The following is a 20,167-nucleotide window of genomic DNA, read 5'->3' on the forward strand; positions in this document are numbered from 1 at the left end:
TACCTTCCCGACGGAGTGGTCCCTATTTATCTACTTGCACTTTTATATGCTTTCGAACTGCTAGGTGGGCAGGAGCTGGGACCGAGCAACAGGAGCTCACCCCGTTGCAGGGATTCGAACTGCCGACCTTCTGATCAGCAAGCTCTAGACTCTGTGGTTTAACCCACAGCGCCACCTGGGTCCCTATTTGCGCATTTGCAGTGGATTAAAAGGCTGTATCACTCTAGCAAAGGGATGGAAGGTTCTCTCCATTTCTCTCTCCATTTCCCAATCTTAAATTCATTCCGACTTCCTTTCGTATGGCTTTTCTAGGCACGGTTCTGGGCTTTACAGCTCTGTGTCTGAGCACGTGTGTGTGCTTGTCCCGGTGCTTTCCATGGGAAAATCCATGTTTTTCTACTGCATCAGTTCAAATGGCATTTGCTGTTTTCGTGGATTCAGTGGTATAACACTGGGCCAACAAACAAACAAAAACAATGCTTGGGCATGAAGTTTTAGAGCGCTGACTTGTGCCTGGAAAGCACACTGCAAAAGGAAGTCTGGACGAGCCCTTAGTTCTTCAGATTTCTGCAGTAATGGGGAATTCTTTTTTTCTTTTTTTAATGCTCATGAAAATTCACTAGCATTTTAATGTGAATTTTGCCCAATAAACACATTTTGTATGCAGTGGCTGGAGCTGATGTGAGTTGTAGTTCAAATCAACCGGAGGGAAGAAGGTTGAAAACAGCTGAGCTAGATGAACAAGTCCAAAAGAATTCCAAAAAAGCTGATGATGGCCCGTGTGCAAAAAACCTGTAATAATCAACCCAACCAAAGAAGTATGTACAACTTGCAGACTTAACATATAGAATAAGAGAACAAGAAGAACATACGTTTAAAGAAGATTGGAAAATGTTAATGGAATTTATGGGAAATAATGGTATACAGCTGAAAACGCTGGCAGCAATAAGATAAATTCAACAGTGTAAATAAGTTTTGATGGATGCAATAATGGAATACTGATTGGTATAGTTTTTGTAAAATATGCAGGGATTTATGATATGTAAAATGAACCATGGAAAGAGAAGAAGGGAAGTCGCTGATATCTTAAGGATGTAAAATGAGTATTTTAAATTGTAAAACAGAAAACTTAATTAAAATTATATAATAAAAAACCCTATAATAGTCAAAAGTGTAAGCTACATAATTCATTTAACATTTGATAGCTTTGATATTAAGTGGAGAGCACTTTTGATTTAATTGATTTCAACCTTTCGTTTAAAATGGTAATGTGAGTAGCTTTGTTGCAAAATTAAAGGTATGGTTCATTTTATTCAGCATTGCAAAACATAAGCAAAATGAACAAAGTCATGCAGTATTTAGCAGCTGGAAATGTAAATGTTAGAATTGTCCAGTTAAGTGTTCTGCATGTGGGTTTGTGCATGCACACAACTGCGTGTGCACACACAAACAGCTCTGTATTGCTTTTGCCTTTGAAAACGCTGGTGAAGTTCAGAATAACTCCAACTATGCAGGTGACTGCAGTACATTAAGAAAATACATTTTCCACACTGTAGTTTCTATAGCAGTCGCAACTAAGTGAACCATTAAAAGTGATCCAGTTCACTGAACCAAATAAGAAAAACTAAAATTAGAAAAAGTAAGCCTGAAGCTATTGGCTTAAAAAAAAATACTCTTGATCTTTGCTGTTGATGATTAGCCAAAAATTATTTTTTAAAAAGCCTCCTCCTGTATTCTTTTCTATCATTTGAAGCTTCTTTCAAAGCACACAGATTTCTATGACTTTCTTCAAGGCATAATTATGAAAGGAAGTATATTTGTTTATTTCTTATGACTGATCGTCTCTCCATATTAGCAATGAATAAATTAAGTCCATTGGTTAGTGACAATTGCCTTGCCGACACTGAAAACAACATCAGATTAAATGATGGAATGTGAGCAAATGAGGTATCTCCTCCTATTATGATCACTACCAAGCAAGCCTCTTCTCATCCAGCTTGAAAAGGTCCTTGTCATTCTAGGTTTGGGTAGCTGAAATATCCTCATTCCGAAAAGGAAAAAGATGGTATTTCTTCCTAGAACCATGATTAGGGCTAGAAGAATTACTGTATGTACAAGCCCCACCCCAAGTCCTGTTTCCTTCACAGAAGTGAATGTGGAAGCTCTTTAGCAGGCTTCTTCAAACTCGGCCCTCCAGATGTTTTTGGCCTGCAACTACCATGATCCCTAGCTAGCAGGACCAGTGGTCAGGGATGATGGGAATTGTAGTCTCAAAACATCTGGAGGGCCAAGTTTGAGGAAGCCTGCTATTTAGTATCTTCTGATTGCATAGATTGGGGTATGTTTTTAACAACAACAACAACAACAACAATTTTATTATTTGTACCCTGCCCATCTGACTGAGTTTCCCCAGCCACTCTGGCATATATAAAAACATAATAAAACATTAAACATTAAAAACTTTCCTTGCATGCTTGTTACCCCCATGCGTAAAATGGGACAGATTTATGAAACAAAATGTAAAGTGGTGGTTTGAAGGGATCCGTATTATGTGTGTTTGTATTAGGCGAAATGTATGACTATGGATTGTGGCACTGTTGAGTGTTGTCTTCACTTCTATGCTACAAATTCCTTGACTCTTTTCTTTTTTTGCGGATCATACCTGATATGATGACAAGGTGCTTTAACCAAAATAATAATAGTAATCCTAGCAATAAGCAACCCTGAATTCAATTTATTTCAATTTAGTTATTTTACAACTATGTTTGGTCAGCATGCAGTACACCCTAGTCTAGTGTGCTAAAGACCGCCTCTGTAAATAATTTCTTTCCCCCTCTGAAAGAGTTTTGTATAGCCCAAGTTGCAGTTTTCTTCACAAATTACACTTGAGCAAATAAGAGCACATTTCAGTCCTTCGTCACCAGCAGACTCAAGGTAACAGGTCTGGCCTCTTTCCAAGCTAGGAGAGACCTTGATGACATTGAAGATGGAATCAGGACATTCCAGTATTACCGTAAAGGGGGCATGTTACACAAAAGCTTCTTTCTTTCTTTAGAAAAGGCAGAAGGCAAAAATAGATCATATATTATTTGTGCCATTTAATACATTTGAGTGATTTAATATTCTGCAGATGTCAGGGCAGGTAAAAATGCTCCAGGTATCTTTGATCAAGAGCAACTGCAAGCGTATTTCCTGACGTATATCACTCATAGTCATCAAAAACAAAATAATTCAGCATCCGCATGAGATATTTGGTTTAAGTTAAGAAAAAATGGCTTTGAATTGATTAATGATCATTTGACTGCATGGCAAATTATGGATTTTTTAAAAAAATTAATTTGTTTGTCACAGTATCCCATCCTTTCTCTAAACGTGAGAGCCTAGATTCCTAGAGAAGAGTGACAAATGGCTAGAGAAATCTATATCTTCCATACCCTGCAAGAAAAGCTATGCTTTAGACCATGGGCAGGCAAACTAAGGCGTGTTTTTACATGAGTAGAATGTGTGCTTTCATTTAAAATGCATCTCTGGGTTATTTGTGGGGCATAGGAATTCGTTATTTCCCCCCCCCTCCAAAATATAGTCCAGTCCCCCACAAGGTCTGAGGGAAGTGGACTGGCCCCCTGCTGAAAAAGTTTGCTGACCCCTGCTTTAGACCATCTACACCTGGGGAAAGTGTTATTCCATTGGGATAACAAAGGCTGTGTGCACACCATACTTTTAAAGCACATTTAAAGCACATGGATCTCCTCCAAAGAATCATGGGAACTGTACTTTTTAATGGGTGCTGGGGGGGGGCACAGCCATGTGTTTAAACATATAGTGTGCATGCAGCCAATGCCAGATTTTCTGAGCTCTGGGGGTGGGGGGAAGCTGAGGGGGGACATTTTGTTCATACAGATGTGCCAGGAACAATGAGTCAGCAAAGCATGGCTATTCCACAATAATGAGTCATTCAGTGACCTCTCATTGCATGGTTTTATGTGGATTACAGTTAAAGTTAGGCAATCTAGAAACCATTGGGATTCCCTAATTTAGTCAATTAAACCAGATCTAAAGGTAAAGGTAAAGGGACCCCTGACCATTAGGTCCAGTCGTGACCGAATAAAGCACCTTTCCTTGTTCCTTCTCACTACAGAAAATCTGCAGGCAGTCTTATATGGACTCCCCTGTGCCTGCATGCTGTTTATTCTAAAAAAAGAATTGATATAATTATTAATGGCATCTAGTTTGACCCACAAAGTGTTGTGTGACAAGCTAGTGAGCCACTAACAAACACGGGCCAAAAGATCTAGATTTGTTCCCTTAGAAGCTAATGGTCAATATTGAGAATTGCACCCCATAACAGATGAAGCAGACAATATATATCTTGCTGACACTCGTGGGAGGTTTGCTGATTGTTGCTATGGATGCAGGATTTTATACCTATGATTCTGTTTTTTATTTATTGCAATGCACTGAGAATAATGCTATATTTTCTTTCCACATAAATCTGTATGTGATTCTGCTTTGGGGCAGAATATCACTCTGGGGAGATGATTTAGTTAGAAGAAATGGGCACATGGGGGGTATGGAAACATAGAATTGTAGAGTTGGAAGGGATCCTGAGAGTCATCTAGTCCAACCCCTTGCAATGCAGGAATTTCAACTATATCATACATGACAGATGGTGTCTAGCCTCTGCTTAAAAACCTCCAACGAAAGAGAGTCCACTACCTCTTGTGGGAGTCTGTTTCATTCTCAAACAGCTCTTACTGTCACAAAGTTCTTCCTGATGTTTACTTGGGATCTTTTTTGTTGTTACTTGAATCCATTGGTTCGGGTTTTAACCTCCAGAGCAGGAGAAACCAAGCTTGCTCCATCCTCCATGTGGCAGCCCTTTAGCTATTTGAAGGTGGCTATCGCCTCTCCCCTCAGTCTCTTCTTCTCCATGCTAAACATATGCAACTTCCTCAACTATTCATCATAAGACTTGGTTTCTAGACCCTTGGTTGGTTCCCCTCCTCTGACCATGTTCTAGTTTGTCAATATCATTCTTAGATTGTGGTGCCCAGAACTGGACACAGTACTCCATGTGTGTTCTGACCAAGGCAGAAAAGAGTGTGACTGTTTTCTTTCAAGATGTCTGAGGGATGTTTGTCCTTTCTTTCATTCTACAGATAACCTCTCTGGTGACCTGCACTCTGCAGCCTTCTGGAGTGCCCACACTAATAGGAAAGCCCAGCCAAGCATATTGTGGGGCTCCCAGAAAGTGAAGGTTGCAGAAGACCCAGAGATGGTTCTACAATGAAAGGGGACACTCACTCAATCCTAAACGCCCCTCACCTCCCTCGTAATTAAGGAACTTTTTTTTAAATGCTCAAACAAAATTATAAAATAAGTTCTCTAGAATCCTGAGAAAGAGACTGGGGGGGCAGCCTTTTCCTTATGAGCAATGATTCTCTAGAACTGTGAGGGCAAAATTCAGCACAGCACAAAATATTACAGCGTCAAAATAATCCAGCTAGCACAGCATCTGGAAATTTAAGTGACAGGATGGCTAAGTGCCCTCCTGCCCTCAGTGCCTTTATTAACTCTAGGGAAGGATTTTTTTTCCAGTCAGAAATGCGGGTCCTTGAGGCTTCACATCCAACAATGAGGTGACTCAGAACAACTTCCAGGTGTTCATACATTCCTTATAATGTGGGTGGTTTTATGGGATGGAGGGCAGGGGAGCGGGGAATAGGAAGACATGCTATGAAGGCGTTGCAAATATATATTTAGAAGAGCTCATAACAAATGCCAAGTACAGCTGCACTGGAGACCAAATCACGTCATGTGTTTAAAACTGGAGTTGCTTCGTAACATTTTGCTCACTTACAATTAGGCAGTAACTTGTTTGAGATGGTGCTGAATGAATGAAAAAAAACAGAGGACAAGGAGCGGGATGAAACTCAGGAGGTTGTTGTCGCTTATTATGAATGTGTTCTGAAACCAAGATGAAGGGCAGCCACTTTTTGCTATCTCTGCCCTCAGGTCCTAATGGTCCTTTCCCCTAAAACCTAATGGAGGAAGTGAAACCCTTCTGGGTGCTGTTGGTCCCACCCCCTTGTCTGTTTGTGTTCTGCTGCCATTTTTTTGTGAAAGTCTTCTCATATACTGACAGTGTCAGTTGCTGCCTTTAAACCTCCTGACTCCACTTACACATGCACATGCATGGTGATATGAAAATAAGGCCCACTGCCTTCATTAAGACTTACTCTCCAGTAGTAGCAGCAGCTGGTGATGTGAGACTGAGGGTTGTGAGAGGTAACCTGCTCAACCTTACCTCACTTGCTACCACCGTTCCCTGGTTAGTATGTGCAGCATTGTGACTGTAGAGTTATTATTGATATTATGCAGAATGTAGTGGTGGGCAGATAATAAAGTTCTCGACTTCAGTCTGCTGCAAAGGTGGTGATATTTCTGAAAATATAAAACACAGCACCTTCTTCATTTGGGGAGTTTCTTTGGGTGCTTCTGTGAGGACTTGTTTTCATGTTGCTCAAGAGTGTTGAAAAGTACCTTCTCATTTCAGTGGATTTCCTGCACAAATTGTAAACACACACCTGTCCAATCTTTGCTGTTCTTCTCAGCACTGTTTCTTTTCATCATATTTCCCCTCATAGTCCTCAGCCACACTGACCTTTAATCCTAGTGGCTGTGGCGGCCGAAGTGATTTTGATAATGATGTCATGATGTTACGGTTGAAGTAATGATGTCATGAACACCCTGTGGGTCATTGCAGCCAATCACACTTGAGGAGACTGCCCAAGGGTAAAGAAGAATTGCACTGAGGAGAACATATCAAAGGGGTCACCGTACAGTAGCAAAACAATGCGAATGCTGGGGATGTGTATGCAGGGCCGTCTTACCCATAGGCACTAGGGGTGCAGGGCACCCGGGCGCTGGGCTCTCAGGGGTGTTAGGCCGACAGTCCGGGGCTCGAGAGTTGAAGAGCCCATCCGTCGGTCGGAGTGCCGCGGCGGGCTCTTCTGCTGCGGGCGGCTCTGCACTGCGAGTTCGGGGGCGACTGAGCCAGCGAGACTCTGAGGCGGCTGGCCTGCGCTGCCCTCCTGCGTGCCTGGGACTGGGCAACCGGGAGGGCGGTGCTGGCAAGATCTTTGCACCCCGGTGCCGCATATGCTTAATACACCCCTGTGTGTATGTGTTCTGGCCATCTGTTTGACTGGATCAAATGTAGTACTTTTCAAAGGGAATAATAGCAAAATTAGAGAACATTCAGTGCAGTCCTAGTTTATGTGACAGTTTGCAGTGCTTAGTAAACACAGAAGACAAAGGATCTCTGTGCAAGCCCACATTCTCTGTAGATGTTTTCTGTCTTCATCTCATGCAGGTCTGTCATTCCTCATTACAAGATGCCATGATTTTTATTTCCCGTTTCCTTTGTCTTGTAGGTTTCTTATGTAAAAGCTATTGACATCTGGATGGCTGTGTGTCTTCTCTTTGTGTTTGCTGCCTTGCTCGAATACGCAGCAGTGAATTTTGTGTCAAGGCAACATAAGGAATTTCTCAGGCTTCGGAGAAGGCAGAGGAGACAAAACAAGGTACAAGACTCTATCCTCCATAATATCATGGTTTTCCCCAAAAAAGAATTGTTTGCACTCTTATGATTTCCTCCCTTTAGCACGCAAGACACAAAATATATTTCTTTATCTCCTCAAAATTTTAGTCAGTGAAAGGAGCTGAGAATTTAAAACAAGAGTTCATTGTGTTTCTATCAATGCCTGAACTGAAAACAAAAGGTTTTTCATATTTGCAAACAAGTCCCAAGTATTCCTTTCTGTAGAGAAATATTCAATATTGAAAGGGCAAACCTATGATATTTTGCAAATTTCAGGCTTGCTGTGAATATTCATTTCACTTTTAATTTGAATGTCTTCATTTCATTCTTTTTAGCATTGTTGTCTTTAGATTCTGCTTTAGCTGCCAATCCATCAACCAGTATTTGCATTGGAGCAGCTAAAGTACCTTTATTATGTTAAACTGGAATTTTAGAAGTAATTTCTTGCCTGGAGTTCTGACAATAGCTACTCATTCAAGTTGATATTCTCTTGACCTCCATATGATATTTACCACCCACCTTTCTCAACAACGAACAACAACAACAACAACAGCGCATACACCATACTAATCACATTATTTCAGCTACTCTTTGCTTTAGTTTGACTTTCATAGCCAATTCCAATTGATTCCCTTCTCAATTGCTTTACATTGTTCACCTGGATGCTCTTCAATAACTGTGCCATTCTTACTTTTCTTTTTGTTTTGCTTTGTTTCGTTTCATATATCATTGCACCATTTCCATTATTGCTGCTGCTCTCTGTTCTGACCAATCTGGGAACAGGCTCAGACTGTGGCTATTGGGAATGAAAGCGTCGAGTCGGTACGGCGTATGAATGGCTTGCGGATGAAAGAGTCACCAGCACACGGGATAATGAATCAGATCTGCAATCCAAGTTTGAGGGTAAAGAGAGAGAGAGAGAGAGAGAAAGAGAGAGAGAGAGGTTGTATGAAAATGATGTCATAAATTGGCAACTGCCAATATTTATGGCATCGTAAGTAGTAGAACTCTTATGTCAAACAGAACAGTTCTGACCATATGTAGATCTTGCTATGTTTCGACTTCTTGTACTCTGTGTTTCTACTGCTTTCCCATTACATCTTTCATGGCAGTTGTGAGTTGTGCGGCTTCTTTCACCATGGATTACATGGGTAAGCTCACTTCTGCTATTATTTACAATGCATTTATACTGCTGAACTTTGAAGTTGTGACTCAGAGCCAATCTGCATGTGGCACTGATGCCATGAGTGCAACATGTGTGTCTCGTTACTTCAGTGTAAACAGAAACCTCAGCAGGGCCGTCTCTAGGCCTGGGCTCGGTGGCGCAATGCGCCAGGGAACTTGGCCACCAGGGGGCACTGCTGCACCAGACAGCTGACATTTTAGAAGGACCAGTGTCATCTTAAGCATATCCGCCGTGGCGGACGGAGAAGGTGGCTGGACTCGGCTGAGGGTGCCTGCCGAGACGGAGGAGCAGCGGCGGCAAGAGGCAACAAGCCAGGAGAAGGTGGTGGGGATGTTTGGAAGCAAAGGGCTCCCCCCGTCCTCGGCCGGCCCAGCCAAGCCTGCCCCTTCCGGGGCCTCACCCACCTTCCCCGCCCGGCAAAGCGCAGCGGGCGAAAGTATCCTGGGAGGGGCGGCAGAGTTATTTCCCTGCTCACCGCCTATGGGTGCCAAAAATGCTCTGAGCTGGAGTTGTAGGGCAAGAGAAACTTTCCCGGCTTGATCCCCTTCCTAAAAAAAGGTCAACAACTCTGGGAAATGGGAGGGGGCACCAGAGGGATCTTCGCATCATGGCACCGGATATGCTTAAGACGGCCCTGAACCTCAGCAGTAGTAGAATGAACAGGACTGGGCCCAGACAAGGGAAGGGGATTTGACTCCTTCCCTCATCCTGTGACCTCATTAAGCCCCATCACCTGCTATTAGTCCCCAGAAGCAAAGCCTCCATTTATGCCAATGGAGGCTTTCCTCTTAGGGACAATACCAGCTGTGGGTAGGGAAATTTTCATCAGGATCATGGTATGGGGAGGCTCGTTATCCCTACTGTGTGCCATGACAGACCCTCCAAAGTGTCCCTATTTTCCAGAGGCTGTTTCTATTTAGAGAAGCTGTCCCAGTTTCTGATTTGATCCCAGAATGTCCCTTTTCCCCTTAGGACATCCCTATTTTCATTGGATAAACGTTGGAGGCCATGGAGCTATCTGAAGGCAATCCTGGATAGGGAAGGTTTTTTTAAAAAAATGTTTATTGTTTTATTATGCTTTTATATATGTTGGAAGTTGCCCAGAGCGGCTGGGGCAACCCAGTAACCTGTGAGGGGTATAAATAGTAAAATTATCATTATGGACTGGGACGTCCCTATTTTCATCGGAGAAATGTTGGAGGGTATGCCATGATCCTGCTCGCTCCTCTCCTTGCCATGGCTGCTAATTACACTGGACAACTCAGACATGTTCACTGCAATTAGTGTCATGTTTCGTTTGGCAAACAAGAAAGCGGGTCACCTGTGAAGAATGCTATTGTGACAAGTGTCCTATCTCACGTCAAAATGCATTTTCAGAACCCAGTTGTGTGAACAGAACAGAAACAACCCTACCTGCATGTTTAAGACATGGTATTTAAAAAGTTGCTGTTAGTTGCTGGGCAGCTTTAGACAAACGCATGGCCTAGTCTCAAAACAGAAGAGCTCTGTTGAATCAGATCAAAGGCCCAGCTTCTTGGAGTAGCCAAGCGGATACCTCCAGGAATCTTACAAGTAGAGTTTGAAGGCAACAGCGCCCCCCCCCCACAATGTTGTTCACTGCCACACAGTGTTCACTGAACAAGGAGCCCCTGAGCAAGGGAATTTCAAAAAGCCCAATCATTAAATAGTAGCCTTTGATACTCTGATCTTCCATGACTTTCTGTAATCCCCTTTGAAAGCTATCTATGCTCATAGCCATCATTGGCACATTTTGTGGCAGTGATACCCATAAAATAATTGGACATTTTGTAAAGAAGCACTTTCTCTTGTACTGACAATTAGTTCCATCAGATTAGCTTGCATTCTCGTGTTATGCAATATGTTGGTGGTGGGGGAACCCTCTTCCCGCTGTCTCCACTCAGTTGTGCTATTGCACATTTATAACGCTATTGCAACATTCCACGCACAGAATCTGTTCCAATCCCTTCATCATTTTTGTTGCCCTTTTCTGCGTCTTCTCCAGCTCTACAATTTCCTTCATGAGCTAGAGCAACCAAAACTGTACCTAGCATCACTGTCACATCCAGAGTATTTAATTTGCATTGGGAATTTGCATGAAGAAATGCTGTCTCATTTATGAGGACAAAAATCACTTTGAAATCATATATGTTCTCCAACCTTACTACTTATATGTTTATTTAGAAGAACATTCTCAACCTTACACATAGGAAGAGAAGAAACAATACAGTACTGTGCTGAACTGAGGGAAGCAGATTAGCTTGGAGGAAGGCCATGGTCTAGAGATAAACCACATGATTTGCATGCAAAAGGTCCTAGATACAATTCCTCATCTCTCCAGTTTCTTTTTAAAAAATTAAATCCAGGTATACCAACACTCTTACAATAAAAATGAACTTTCTTGAACTTCCCCCTAATTCTGGATTCTTTTTTTTAACATCTCTGCCAAGGCTGGTGCTAAGTAACAAGAATAATTTTTGAAACTAGGGTGATTTTGCATTATAAGGGAAGTATCTGCCTTTGTGATCAAAGCAAGAAGCACTGTGCATGCTGCAAAGTCTTTATTCTGTTGTTCCTGAATAATTCAAGAAGCTATTGTCTCATGTGGCAAGTCAAGCAGGATATTTCCCAAAAGGCTGGGAACAGCAAAAGCCGACCTCTCTATTAGAGTTGACAATGCTGATTCTGTTGTTAGCACTGATGTTACATCAATACTGGTGGGATCAAGAAAACTGGAGCTCAGGGGGAGGTATTAATTGATTTGCATATTTATGCCACAATAACCTGAGCAGATGCACCTGCAGACAGAACAAGGTGCTTCAATCTACATCTACTGTACATCAATACCCAGAAGTCCAGTTACCTCCTCTATATTATATAGATGACCCTGTGATTCGCTTCCCCCCGCCCCAGCAGACCAGTCTAAATGAAGTATCTTGCCCCTTAGAAACAGCTGTACAGTCATACCTCGGTTTAAGTACACTTCAGTTTGAGTACTTTCAGTTTAAGTACTCTGCGGACCCATCTGGAACAGATTAATCCACTTTCCATTACTTTCAATGGGAAAGTTCGCTTCAGGTTAAGTACGGTTCAGTTTAAGTACTCTGCGGACTATCTGGAACGGATTAATCCACTTTCCATTACTTTCAATGGGAAAGCGCTTCAGGTTAAGTATGCTTCAGGTTAAGTACAGACTTCCGGAACCAATTGTATACTTAAACCGAGGTACCACTGTACAACTGGAATGATCTGGTGTATCTTGCTACTCTGAATATTATTAGTCATGCATCAGCCAAAATATAGGGGAGAAATGGGATCCTGGGTTTAGTATTTTTGGGGGCATGACCCTTACCATAATAGAAAATAGGGAGCGTGCTTAAAATGTGGGCCTCCAAGCCACTCTCTCTGGCCTTTGAGATTCTCCCTGGCCCATGCTATCTCTGCAGACCACACTTCTCACTGTGCCCCCTTCAAATGCTTTTGCTTGGCTGGAATGCATTATTGAACTGTGCTCATGCCTCTTGCTTGCCTAGCTCAGTGTTTCCAACCTTTTTTGGGCCAAGGCACACTTGTTCCATGAAAAAAATCACGAGGCACACCACCATTAAAAAAGTTAAAAAAATTAACTCTGTGCCGCCCTATATTGACTATATAATTATGACTGTAAGAAACACTTGCCAATTGCTGTGTTGGTTGCAATCTCCTGTAATAAGGCTTCACAAGCCGCTGATTTCTCTGCCAGCACAATCCTTTGCTCAGCAAGTTTCAGGTTGAGCTCATCCAGCCAGCTTCTTTAAGTTTGTCTAAAACCACCCTCCCGTGGTGGTGGCTGTTGAGAGCTGCGCTCGCCCCGCGTCGTGACCCGGCCGGCTTCCTTTCCGGCGGGTCAGTGGTGACCACCAGGCACGTGACAATGCAAATCGCCCTTCTCGTCGCCGCACGTCGTGGCACACCAGCCAGCGTCTCGCGGCACACTAGTGTGCCGCGGAACAGCGGTTGAGAAACGCTGGCCTAGCTGAATGAAGGAGAGGGGATGAGTGTGCAGACTAGATTCTTGCAGGGCTGACTTCATTCATGCCTGTTGCTCCACATAATTTTGCTTCTGGACACACCCATTTATTTGCATCTGGCCCTGCCCTGCTTCCCAGAATGTCAGCCAAATGAATGCTGCTCTAGGGCTGGAAAAGATTCCCTAGCCTCCAACATTTCTCTGATGAGAATAGGGACGTCCTAAAGAAAAGCAGGGCATTCCGGGATCCAGTCAGAAACTGGGACGGCTTCTGTAAATCCGGGACTCTCCCTGGAAAATAGGGACACTTGGAGGGTCTGAGGTTCCCTGCTGCTGATCTCAAAGCAAAAGAAAGTCAAAGGTTTTACAAGAGTAGTGTGGCTCAGTGTCACATTATCATATACATGGAGAAGGATGAAAATACATTTGCATACATGTTAGTTAGGAAAGAGCTTGCTAGTTCACTCTCATTTAGCCCCCCTACCCTGGACGTCTAAAGTGGCCTGCCAAGAAATCCAAGCAGTCACCCCTCCTCAGAAAGTCCTTGTCATTAGCAGCTGCTGCTTCCTTACACCTCTATGCTGCATGATTCAAATCAGAAGCGGCAGGAAAGAAAGAGGAAAGGGGGGGATTTGTGTCTCACTCTATGATACCTGCAGCCATTCCAGGAAGTGCAGAAGAGTTTCGGTGCTTTTAGAAATACGTAGAGTCAGAGGGCTGATGTGTGAAACACATTTGTGTATCACAATGTGGAGGGGTGGAAATCTTTTGCAACTCGGATAGCACATCTAAGGAACTAGCTGGAGAAGCAGCAATGGCCTGCTTCTAGCTTGGGGAATATTGTAGTAAATGTTCAGGCATCTAACATGAACAGAGGAGAGAGAGAGAGAGAGAGAGAGAGAGAGAGAGAGAGAGAGAGAGAGAGAGAGAGAGAGAGAGAGAGAGAGAGAGAGACTGCATACATACAGGTGAAACTCAGAAAATTAGAATATCGTTGAAAAGTGCATTTATTTCAGTAATGCAACTTATTATTATTATTATTTTATTATTATTTTTTACAAATGCTTTCTTGTGGAAATTCCGCAGTAATAAAACAAATAGTTACAATAATACAAAAATAAACATCGCTATTACATTTCATTAATTACCTTCCATTTAGCATTGACCCGCCTAACGACAAATAATTACAACAAATAAAGGCATGACATATCTTGCTTTGCATGTCCTGCATCTATCTCATATATTGGTTTCACCTTTTAAGTTGGGTTACTGAAATAAATGCACTTTTCGACAACATTCTAATTTTCCGAGTTTCACCTGTACACATGCTACATTCAATGCACATTCTTCCCCTCACAGAATTCTGGGCAATGTAGTTTACCCCTCACAGAATTGCAGTTCCCAGCCACCCTTAACAAGCTACAGTGCCAGAATTCTTTGAGAGAGAAAATGTGCATTAAACATATAGCGTGTATGCAGCCTTAGTGTTTGCGTGTGTGCTTTGAAATGTGCTTTGAATGTGCTTTAAAGGTATGGTATATACACAGCCTAGTGTTTCAGCCCTATTGCTGTAGCTAAGCCGAGAGCGGTGTGTATGTGCAAAGCATATATTCCATAAATGTGCATGGGTTTTTCCCTATTGCTGGTTGCTTCTTATGTATTTGCTTCAGTGCTGGGTTGCTTCTCCCAAAATGTGAACTTACCTACTGGATGGCTCAGTTGGCTAGAGCGTGGTGCTGGTAACACCAAGGTTGCAGGTTCAATCCCCATAAGAGACAGCAGCATCTTCCTGCACTGCAGGGGGTTGGACTAGCTGATCCTCAGGGGCCCTTCCAATTCTATGATTCTATTTGGGGGGGGCGGATAATGAAATCAGTGCCTTGAGATTTCTGGATGGGTCTTGCCAGACAGAGACAGATAATTGTCCCTTCTCTTGCCTTCTCCTTTCCAGCCTCCCCAACCCAATCTGATAACGTGCTGCATTATTAGCACGTCTCAGTCATAACAGGAATGGAGACAACAAAAGGCTGGGGCTATTTGTAAAGGCATAGCTTTATTACTTAATTTTGACTGAAATGAAACACTCATATCTTGTCAGTAATATATATATATAAAATATACTCCCAGGCTGGATTTGCCTTGAAAAATATTCAGTGCTTCTGTCCCCAGTGGAAATGTTTTATACTTCCTCAGATCCTTGCGTATAGCACTTTGTGGTAAAATGTGCCCTGTTTGTTTTATGTAACATTCCGCATCATGTGAATAATGGAAGTGCTCAAGGAAAACCCTTTTTTGCTGGGCTATTTTTAGCCCTCACAATGCAAGCTCAAGCACATGGGTTTCATTGTGAGAAAGACAGCCTTAATATGAATGGCTTTATGATTCCCACTGCCTTTAGCATCTTATTTGCTTCAGGCAACCAATAGAAGTTGAAGATCAACACTTCTTCAGGGCAGACCTGTTGGCGGTTGACTGTGTCACAGCGATGTGGACATTTGACTAAGGTTACCAGATTTTTTTCAATGAATCCAGGGACACTTTAAAGAAATACATACATACATACATACATACATACATACATACATACATACTACACGTTCGGGACGTTGATGCTGCAGCGATGGCGGTGGCAGAGGGGCAGCCACCACCTTGACCTCAACCGCCACGTTTCCCCTTCCTCTGAGGCTCCTTTCTCCATGAGCCTGGGCAGCCCCTGAGTTGTTGGTTCTTCGGTGGGGGTGGGGAAGCGGTGTGTGGTGAGTCAGGCATGGAAGGTGGAGAAGGAGGGCCAAGAGCAGCAGCCTTTCAGAGCAGCCCCATCCCAACTCCTACTTGCATGAAAGCAGGAAGAGGCTGGGATCTCTCAGGCAGCGCAATGCCTCCCTTCCATCGGAGCAGCCCCAATCCCATTCCTACTTGCATGCAAGCAGGAAGGGGCTGGGATCCCTCAGCTGGGAAGGGAGGCTTCCTGTTGCCTGAGAGATCCCTGCCCCCTCCTGCTTGCACACAAGCTCTGATAGGCAGCGTGAAGCCTCCTTTCACAGCTGAGAGCTCCCCTCCCCGCTCCTGCTTGCACGCAAATAGGAGTTGGGAGGCAGCATGAAGCCTCCCTTCACAGCTTAGTTGCTGGGGTCAGGGAAGGTGGAGGCAGCCCGGAAGCTGCATCTTAGAGCCCCTGCACCACCATCATATGGGGACTTTCGAGCAGCTCCTGAAGCTAGCCAGAGCCAACTGCTCCAGGCTGCTGAGACTGCCACATTTCCTGGGGACATTAGATGAAATCCGGGGACATTCCAGGGATGGAATTTGTCTGGGGACTTATTCGCAAATCCGGGGACTGTCCCCAGGAAACGGGGACGTCTGGTAACCGTGCATTTGACACCCTTTAAACACACCCACAGAGCAATCCTAACTATAGAAAGCTGGTGTGATGTACACCCGTGTAAATCATGGCAGCTTAAGTTACTCCTGTTCCAAATTCCATTCAGGAAGAATTTGACTTGTAACCACCCTTTCTGCTGGCTGATTTTCACCAGGCTGTTAGGTCATGTGTCCAAGCTGGAAGGGGTTTGGACAGTCTCTCCCTGCCCCGTCTTGCACTGGATTTAGGGCAGTGCGGGTTGTTCCGCCACACAGGGGAGCCAAGAGGGTGCAACATTGAGAAGATCCGTAACTGGGAAGATCCAATTTGGAGCGCCAAATTTTTGGGCTCAGTCAGGGCGCCATATTACCAAAGGTTACCCCTGCTTACACCTCAGAAGTTCCATGGACTTAAGCTGAACTGCAGCGAGGAACTGACACTGTCTCAGCCAGAGCTCAGCCAGGAAAGCCCAAGATCCGCAGAATCCAAACTCTCACCCCAGTATATCAGTATAATTCAGGGACACAAGGAAACTTCAACCCACACATGGAGCTTTCCTGTGGTTCAGTAAAGAAGAATGTCTCTAACTTCCACAAACCCCTGTATGCCACATTGCATTGTCATTTCTTACAATACTGAGTTGAATGTTATCCACTGAGAACTTTTGACTCAAATTTTAGACGGCAGGAGGTAGGTGCAAGGGGGGTAAGATACAGACATCAGGACTGGTGGCCATTGATAGCCTTATCCAGTGTGTAGAAGAGACGTGACTTTTGACATTGAACCTGTTTGCAATAAATTAATGACCAGTTATCACAGAATTTTTCTTTTTTTTAAGGGGAAATGCTGTGGAAATCTTGACCAACAGGAACCCTAGGAAATTCAGGCCTAGTTCTCACTGGGGTTGTGCCACTTCAGAATGTGTGTGTGAATGGCATAGTGACTCACATGATCGAACATTACTCAATAAGAAAATCCCTAAATGTCAATGTTTTTGGATGGAGAATTATTCACTCAAGTATGTTCTTATCTGTACTCCAGAGTGGCAATGTCCAGATAACTCATTGAGAAATCAGCCTTAAGAAAAGTAATCCAAACCAGGTAATCTACTCGGCATATTAACTGTTGCACGATTGGACAACGATTTATTTAAAGGGATAAGTAACAGATAATTTTGTTTTGGACACAAAATCATTACAGGAGGAAATAGGATGTTTCATGGGCTGTAACAGGCATCCACAGAATGCCAAAGGCAGAGTTTTGTGGTTTATTTGCATCTATCCATTTGGGATCAAATCTGTATTCCTTAGCCAAGAGTAGACTGCTAGAGAGCCTGGGAGGTTTGTTGTTGTTGTTGTTGTTGTTTTTGGTGTTTCTTTTTTCCTTTTTCTTTTTAACCTTATAACTTTGTGCAAGAGGCCGAGTGATACTCATCACCAGGTAAGGAAAGGGCTGTACTTCAGTTCACTGGGTTTGACGTACAATTTGCTCATAAACAGCAGGGAACACATCGCAACTGTACTTTGCCATTTCCCAAATGATGAAAAGAGCCCACCTGCTGGGTGCAAATACTCCCATTCTTTTCTGTGCCTGGAGAAAGAGAATAAATTGAAAATAGGACATGAACAGCTGGAAAAGAACCAGAAAACAAAGCACACTTTTATTTTTAAGGCCACAGGAGCACAGTTTAAAAGCCACCTTCCAAAATTAAACTGCACGCACATGGAGTTTTTATATATATATTTTAAAAATGGAAATGTATACCATGAAGAATCCTTTTCTCTTTTTTTCTTCCATGTTTCTTTTTACAGGTCCTAATACTTGATTTGGGCCTTGTCTTTAAAACATGGATGCTGTTGCAGAGCATTTATTACTGTAAGAGAGCTTGTGATACGGATTTCCTAGTATCTGTCTGCACTTCTTAATACAGGCATGGGGAATCTCAGACCATAGCTGCCAAGTTTCCCCTTTTCTCACGAGGAAGCCTATTCAGCATAAGGGAATTTCCCTTAAAAAAAAAAGGGAGAACTTGGCAGCTATGCCTCAGACCCAGAGGTCTAATGTGACACTCCTGGCTTCTCAGTCTTGCCCACGGAACTCTCCTCAGACCACGCACCCTTCCCTGCCACACATCTCTCAAGTTCCACATTGCACTCCTTTGAGTGTTTTTCCCTGGCTAGAATGTATTCTTATAAGTTGGGGCGTGCTCCCCTTGTTGTTGGCATCCGTCTGTCTTGGGAGACAAGAGGAGTGTGCCTTTGTGGGTGAAGTCAAACTGTTGGAAGGTTGCATCGCCTGCTGTGGCTGTACCCACCAATATGGGAGAGATGTTTTGTTGCAGTTGGGGCAGATGACGGCGTCTGGCTGTTCACCATGGTGTTTCTTTCTGTGCTCCTCCCAGCGTTCATTCCTCCTCTGGTCATGGCTATGGATGCACAGCCTGACTGTCTGTCTCCAGGGACTCCCCCCCCCCCCCATTAAATCCAACAAATTAATAAATGGCGGGATTTTGATTATTCAGAATATGAATGGAAAACACAAGCTACAGAACTGTGCCAGTCAAGGAATCTTATTTAAACCAGCCTGGCTAGTTAAGGGCAAAGACGTTAACAGATCAAGCTGCTGGTTGCTGGTCTTTAGTGCATCAAAAGGAAGGGTCTCAGGTCTGTGAAAGATGGGTTGCCAAGGTGATGGCGAGGGAGCAGGCTGTGCTCACTGGAAAAATATGTCTCCTTGTGATAGGAGATGGATGGAGAGGAGTTGCTTAGGTGAGAGGTGTGCTGCAAAGAGAAAGGAGAACAAAGACAGAATCATTTTGGCAGGCTGGCTGAAGGGAAGCTAGGAGGGATGCCTTGGATTCCAGCACTGCACTGCTGTGGGGAACAAGCCACCATTGAGATGGTCACACTGTAAGATCTGGACTCCCTCCCTCCAAATTCAGGTGGAAATATGTGAATAAATCAAAGGAACACAGTCTCCTGGAGCCCCCTGGAATATTGCTACCACTCTGCAGAGATTGGGGGTGGTGTCCAACCTGTGTAACAGTACCTTGGAACTCTGATAATGCCTCTTGCTTGCCTAGATGGGGAGGATAGAAAGGGAGGTGTGAACAAATTAAAATGTGTTGCTCCACCCACTTTTGCTTCTGGCTCCTACCACCTCTCGTATGTGGACCCTGGAAGGCTGCCTAGAAGGAAATGTGATCCTCAGGCTGAAAATGACCCCTCAATTAATGGATTGAGCCATGGTAGGGTTACCAGATGTCCCCAGTTCCCGGGGACAGTCCCCAGATTTGCAAATCTGTCCCCGGACAAATTCCATCCCTGGAATGTCCCCAGATTTGCAAATCTGTCCCCGGGAAATGTGGCAGCAGCAACCTCAGCAGCCCGGAGCCAGCCTGGTAGCGCAGTTGGCTCTGGCTGGCTTCAGGAGCTGCTCACTGCCGTGGCGCCTGCCTGCGCAACACATCATATGGGGACTTCCAGTGAGGAAAAATGGCAGGCGCCACAGCAGCGAGCAGCTCCTGAAGCCAGCCAGAGCCAACTGCGCTACCAGGCTGGCTCCGCACTGCTGACTGCTGCTTCTGCTGCTGCTGCTGCTGCTGCTGCTGCTGCTGCTGCTGCCACTGCCTAAGGGGAACTGGAGACATCTGGTGCTACAGATCTCCTGCCCTCTTCCCCCTTTGTTTTGACTGATGGGGGAGGCTCGGGAGTTGCAGGCGGGCGGGCATTGCCCAGTTTTTTAAAAACTCTGCACATATATGTTTCACAGGGTGCGAAAGAAGGGCCTTGCACTTTTATACAATATGCATGTGTGCTTGGGCCCAGGGTCTTTTGCCTAACCATGCCCACTACTGATTCCCTGTTGCTACTCAGCTTCCAAAAAAAAAGTGTCCCCGGATTCATTGAAAAAATCTGGTAACCCTATGCCATGGGAGCCTCGTTTCTCAGACTCTCCAGCAGCAATGGAGGACTGCTGTGACATTCCAGG

At 44.0% G+C, this 20,167-nt stretch overlaps 1 protein-coding gene across 2 annotated transcripts in view; it reads left to right on the forward strand.

Moving 5' to 3' along the window:
* The window catches only part of GLRA2 (glycine receptor alpha 2), a 109,371-nt gene that overhangs the window by 77,757 nt on the left and 11,447 nt on the right, over window positions 1-20,167 (forward strand). For both annotated transcript variants that reach the window (XM_060273500.1, XM_060273501.1), the window contains exon 8: window positions 7,437-7,586. In XM_060273500.1, coding sequence (XP_060129483.1) covers window positions 7,437-7,586 — 150 coding nt within the window. The remainder of the gene's footprint in view (window positions 1-7,436; window positions 7,587-20,167) is intronic.

The sequence above is a fragment of the Zootoca vivipara genome, chromosome 4, assembly GCF_963506605.1.
Source record: "Zootoca vivipara chromosome 4, rZooViv1.1, whole genome shotgun sequence".
Classification (NCBI taxonomy): Eukaryota; Metazoa; Chordata; class Lepidosauria; order Squamata; family Lacertidae; genus Zootoca; species Zootoca vivipara.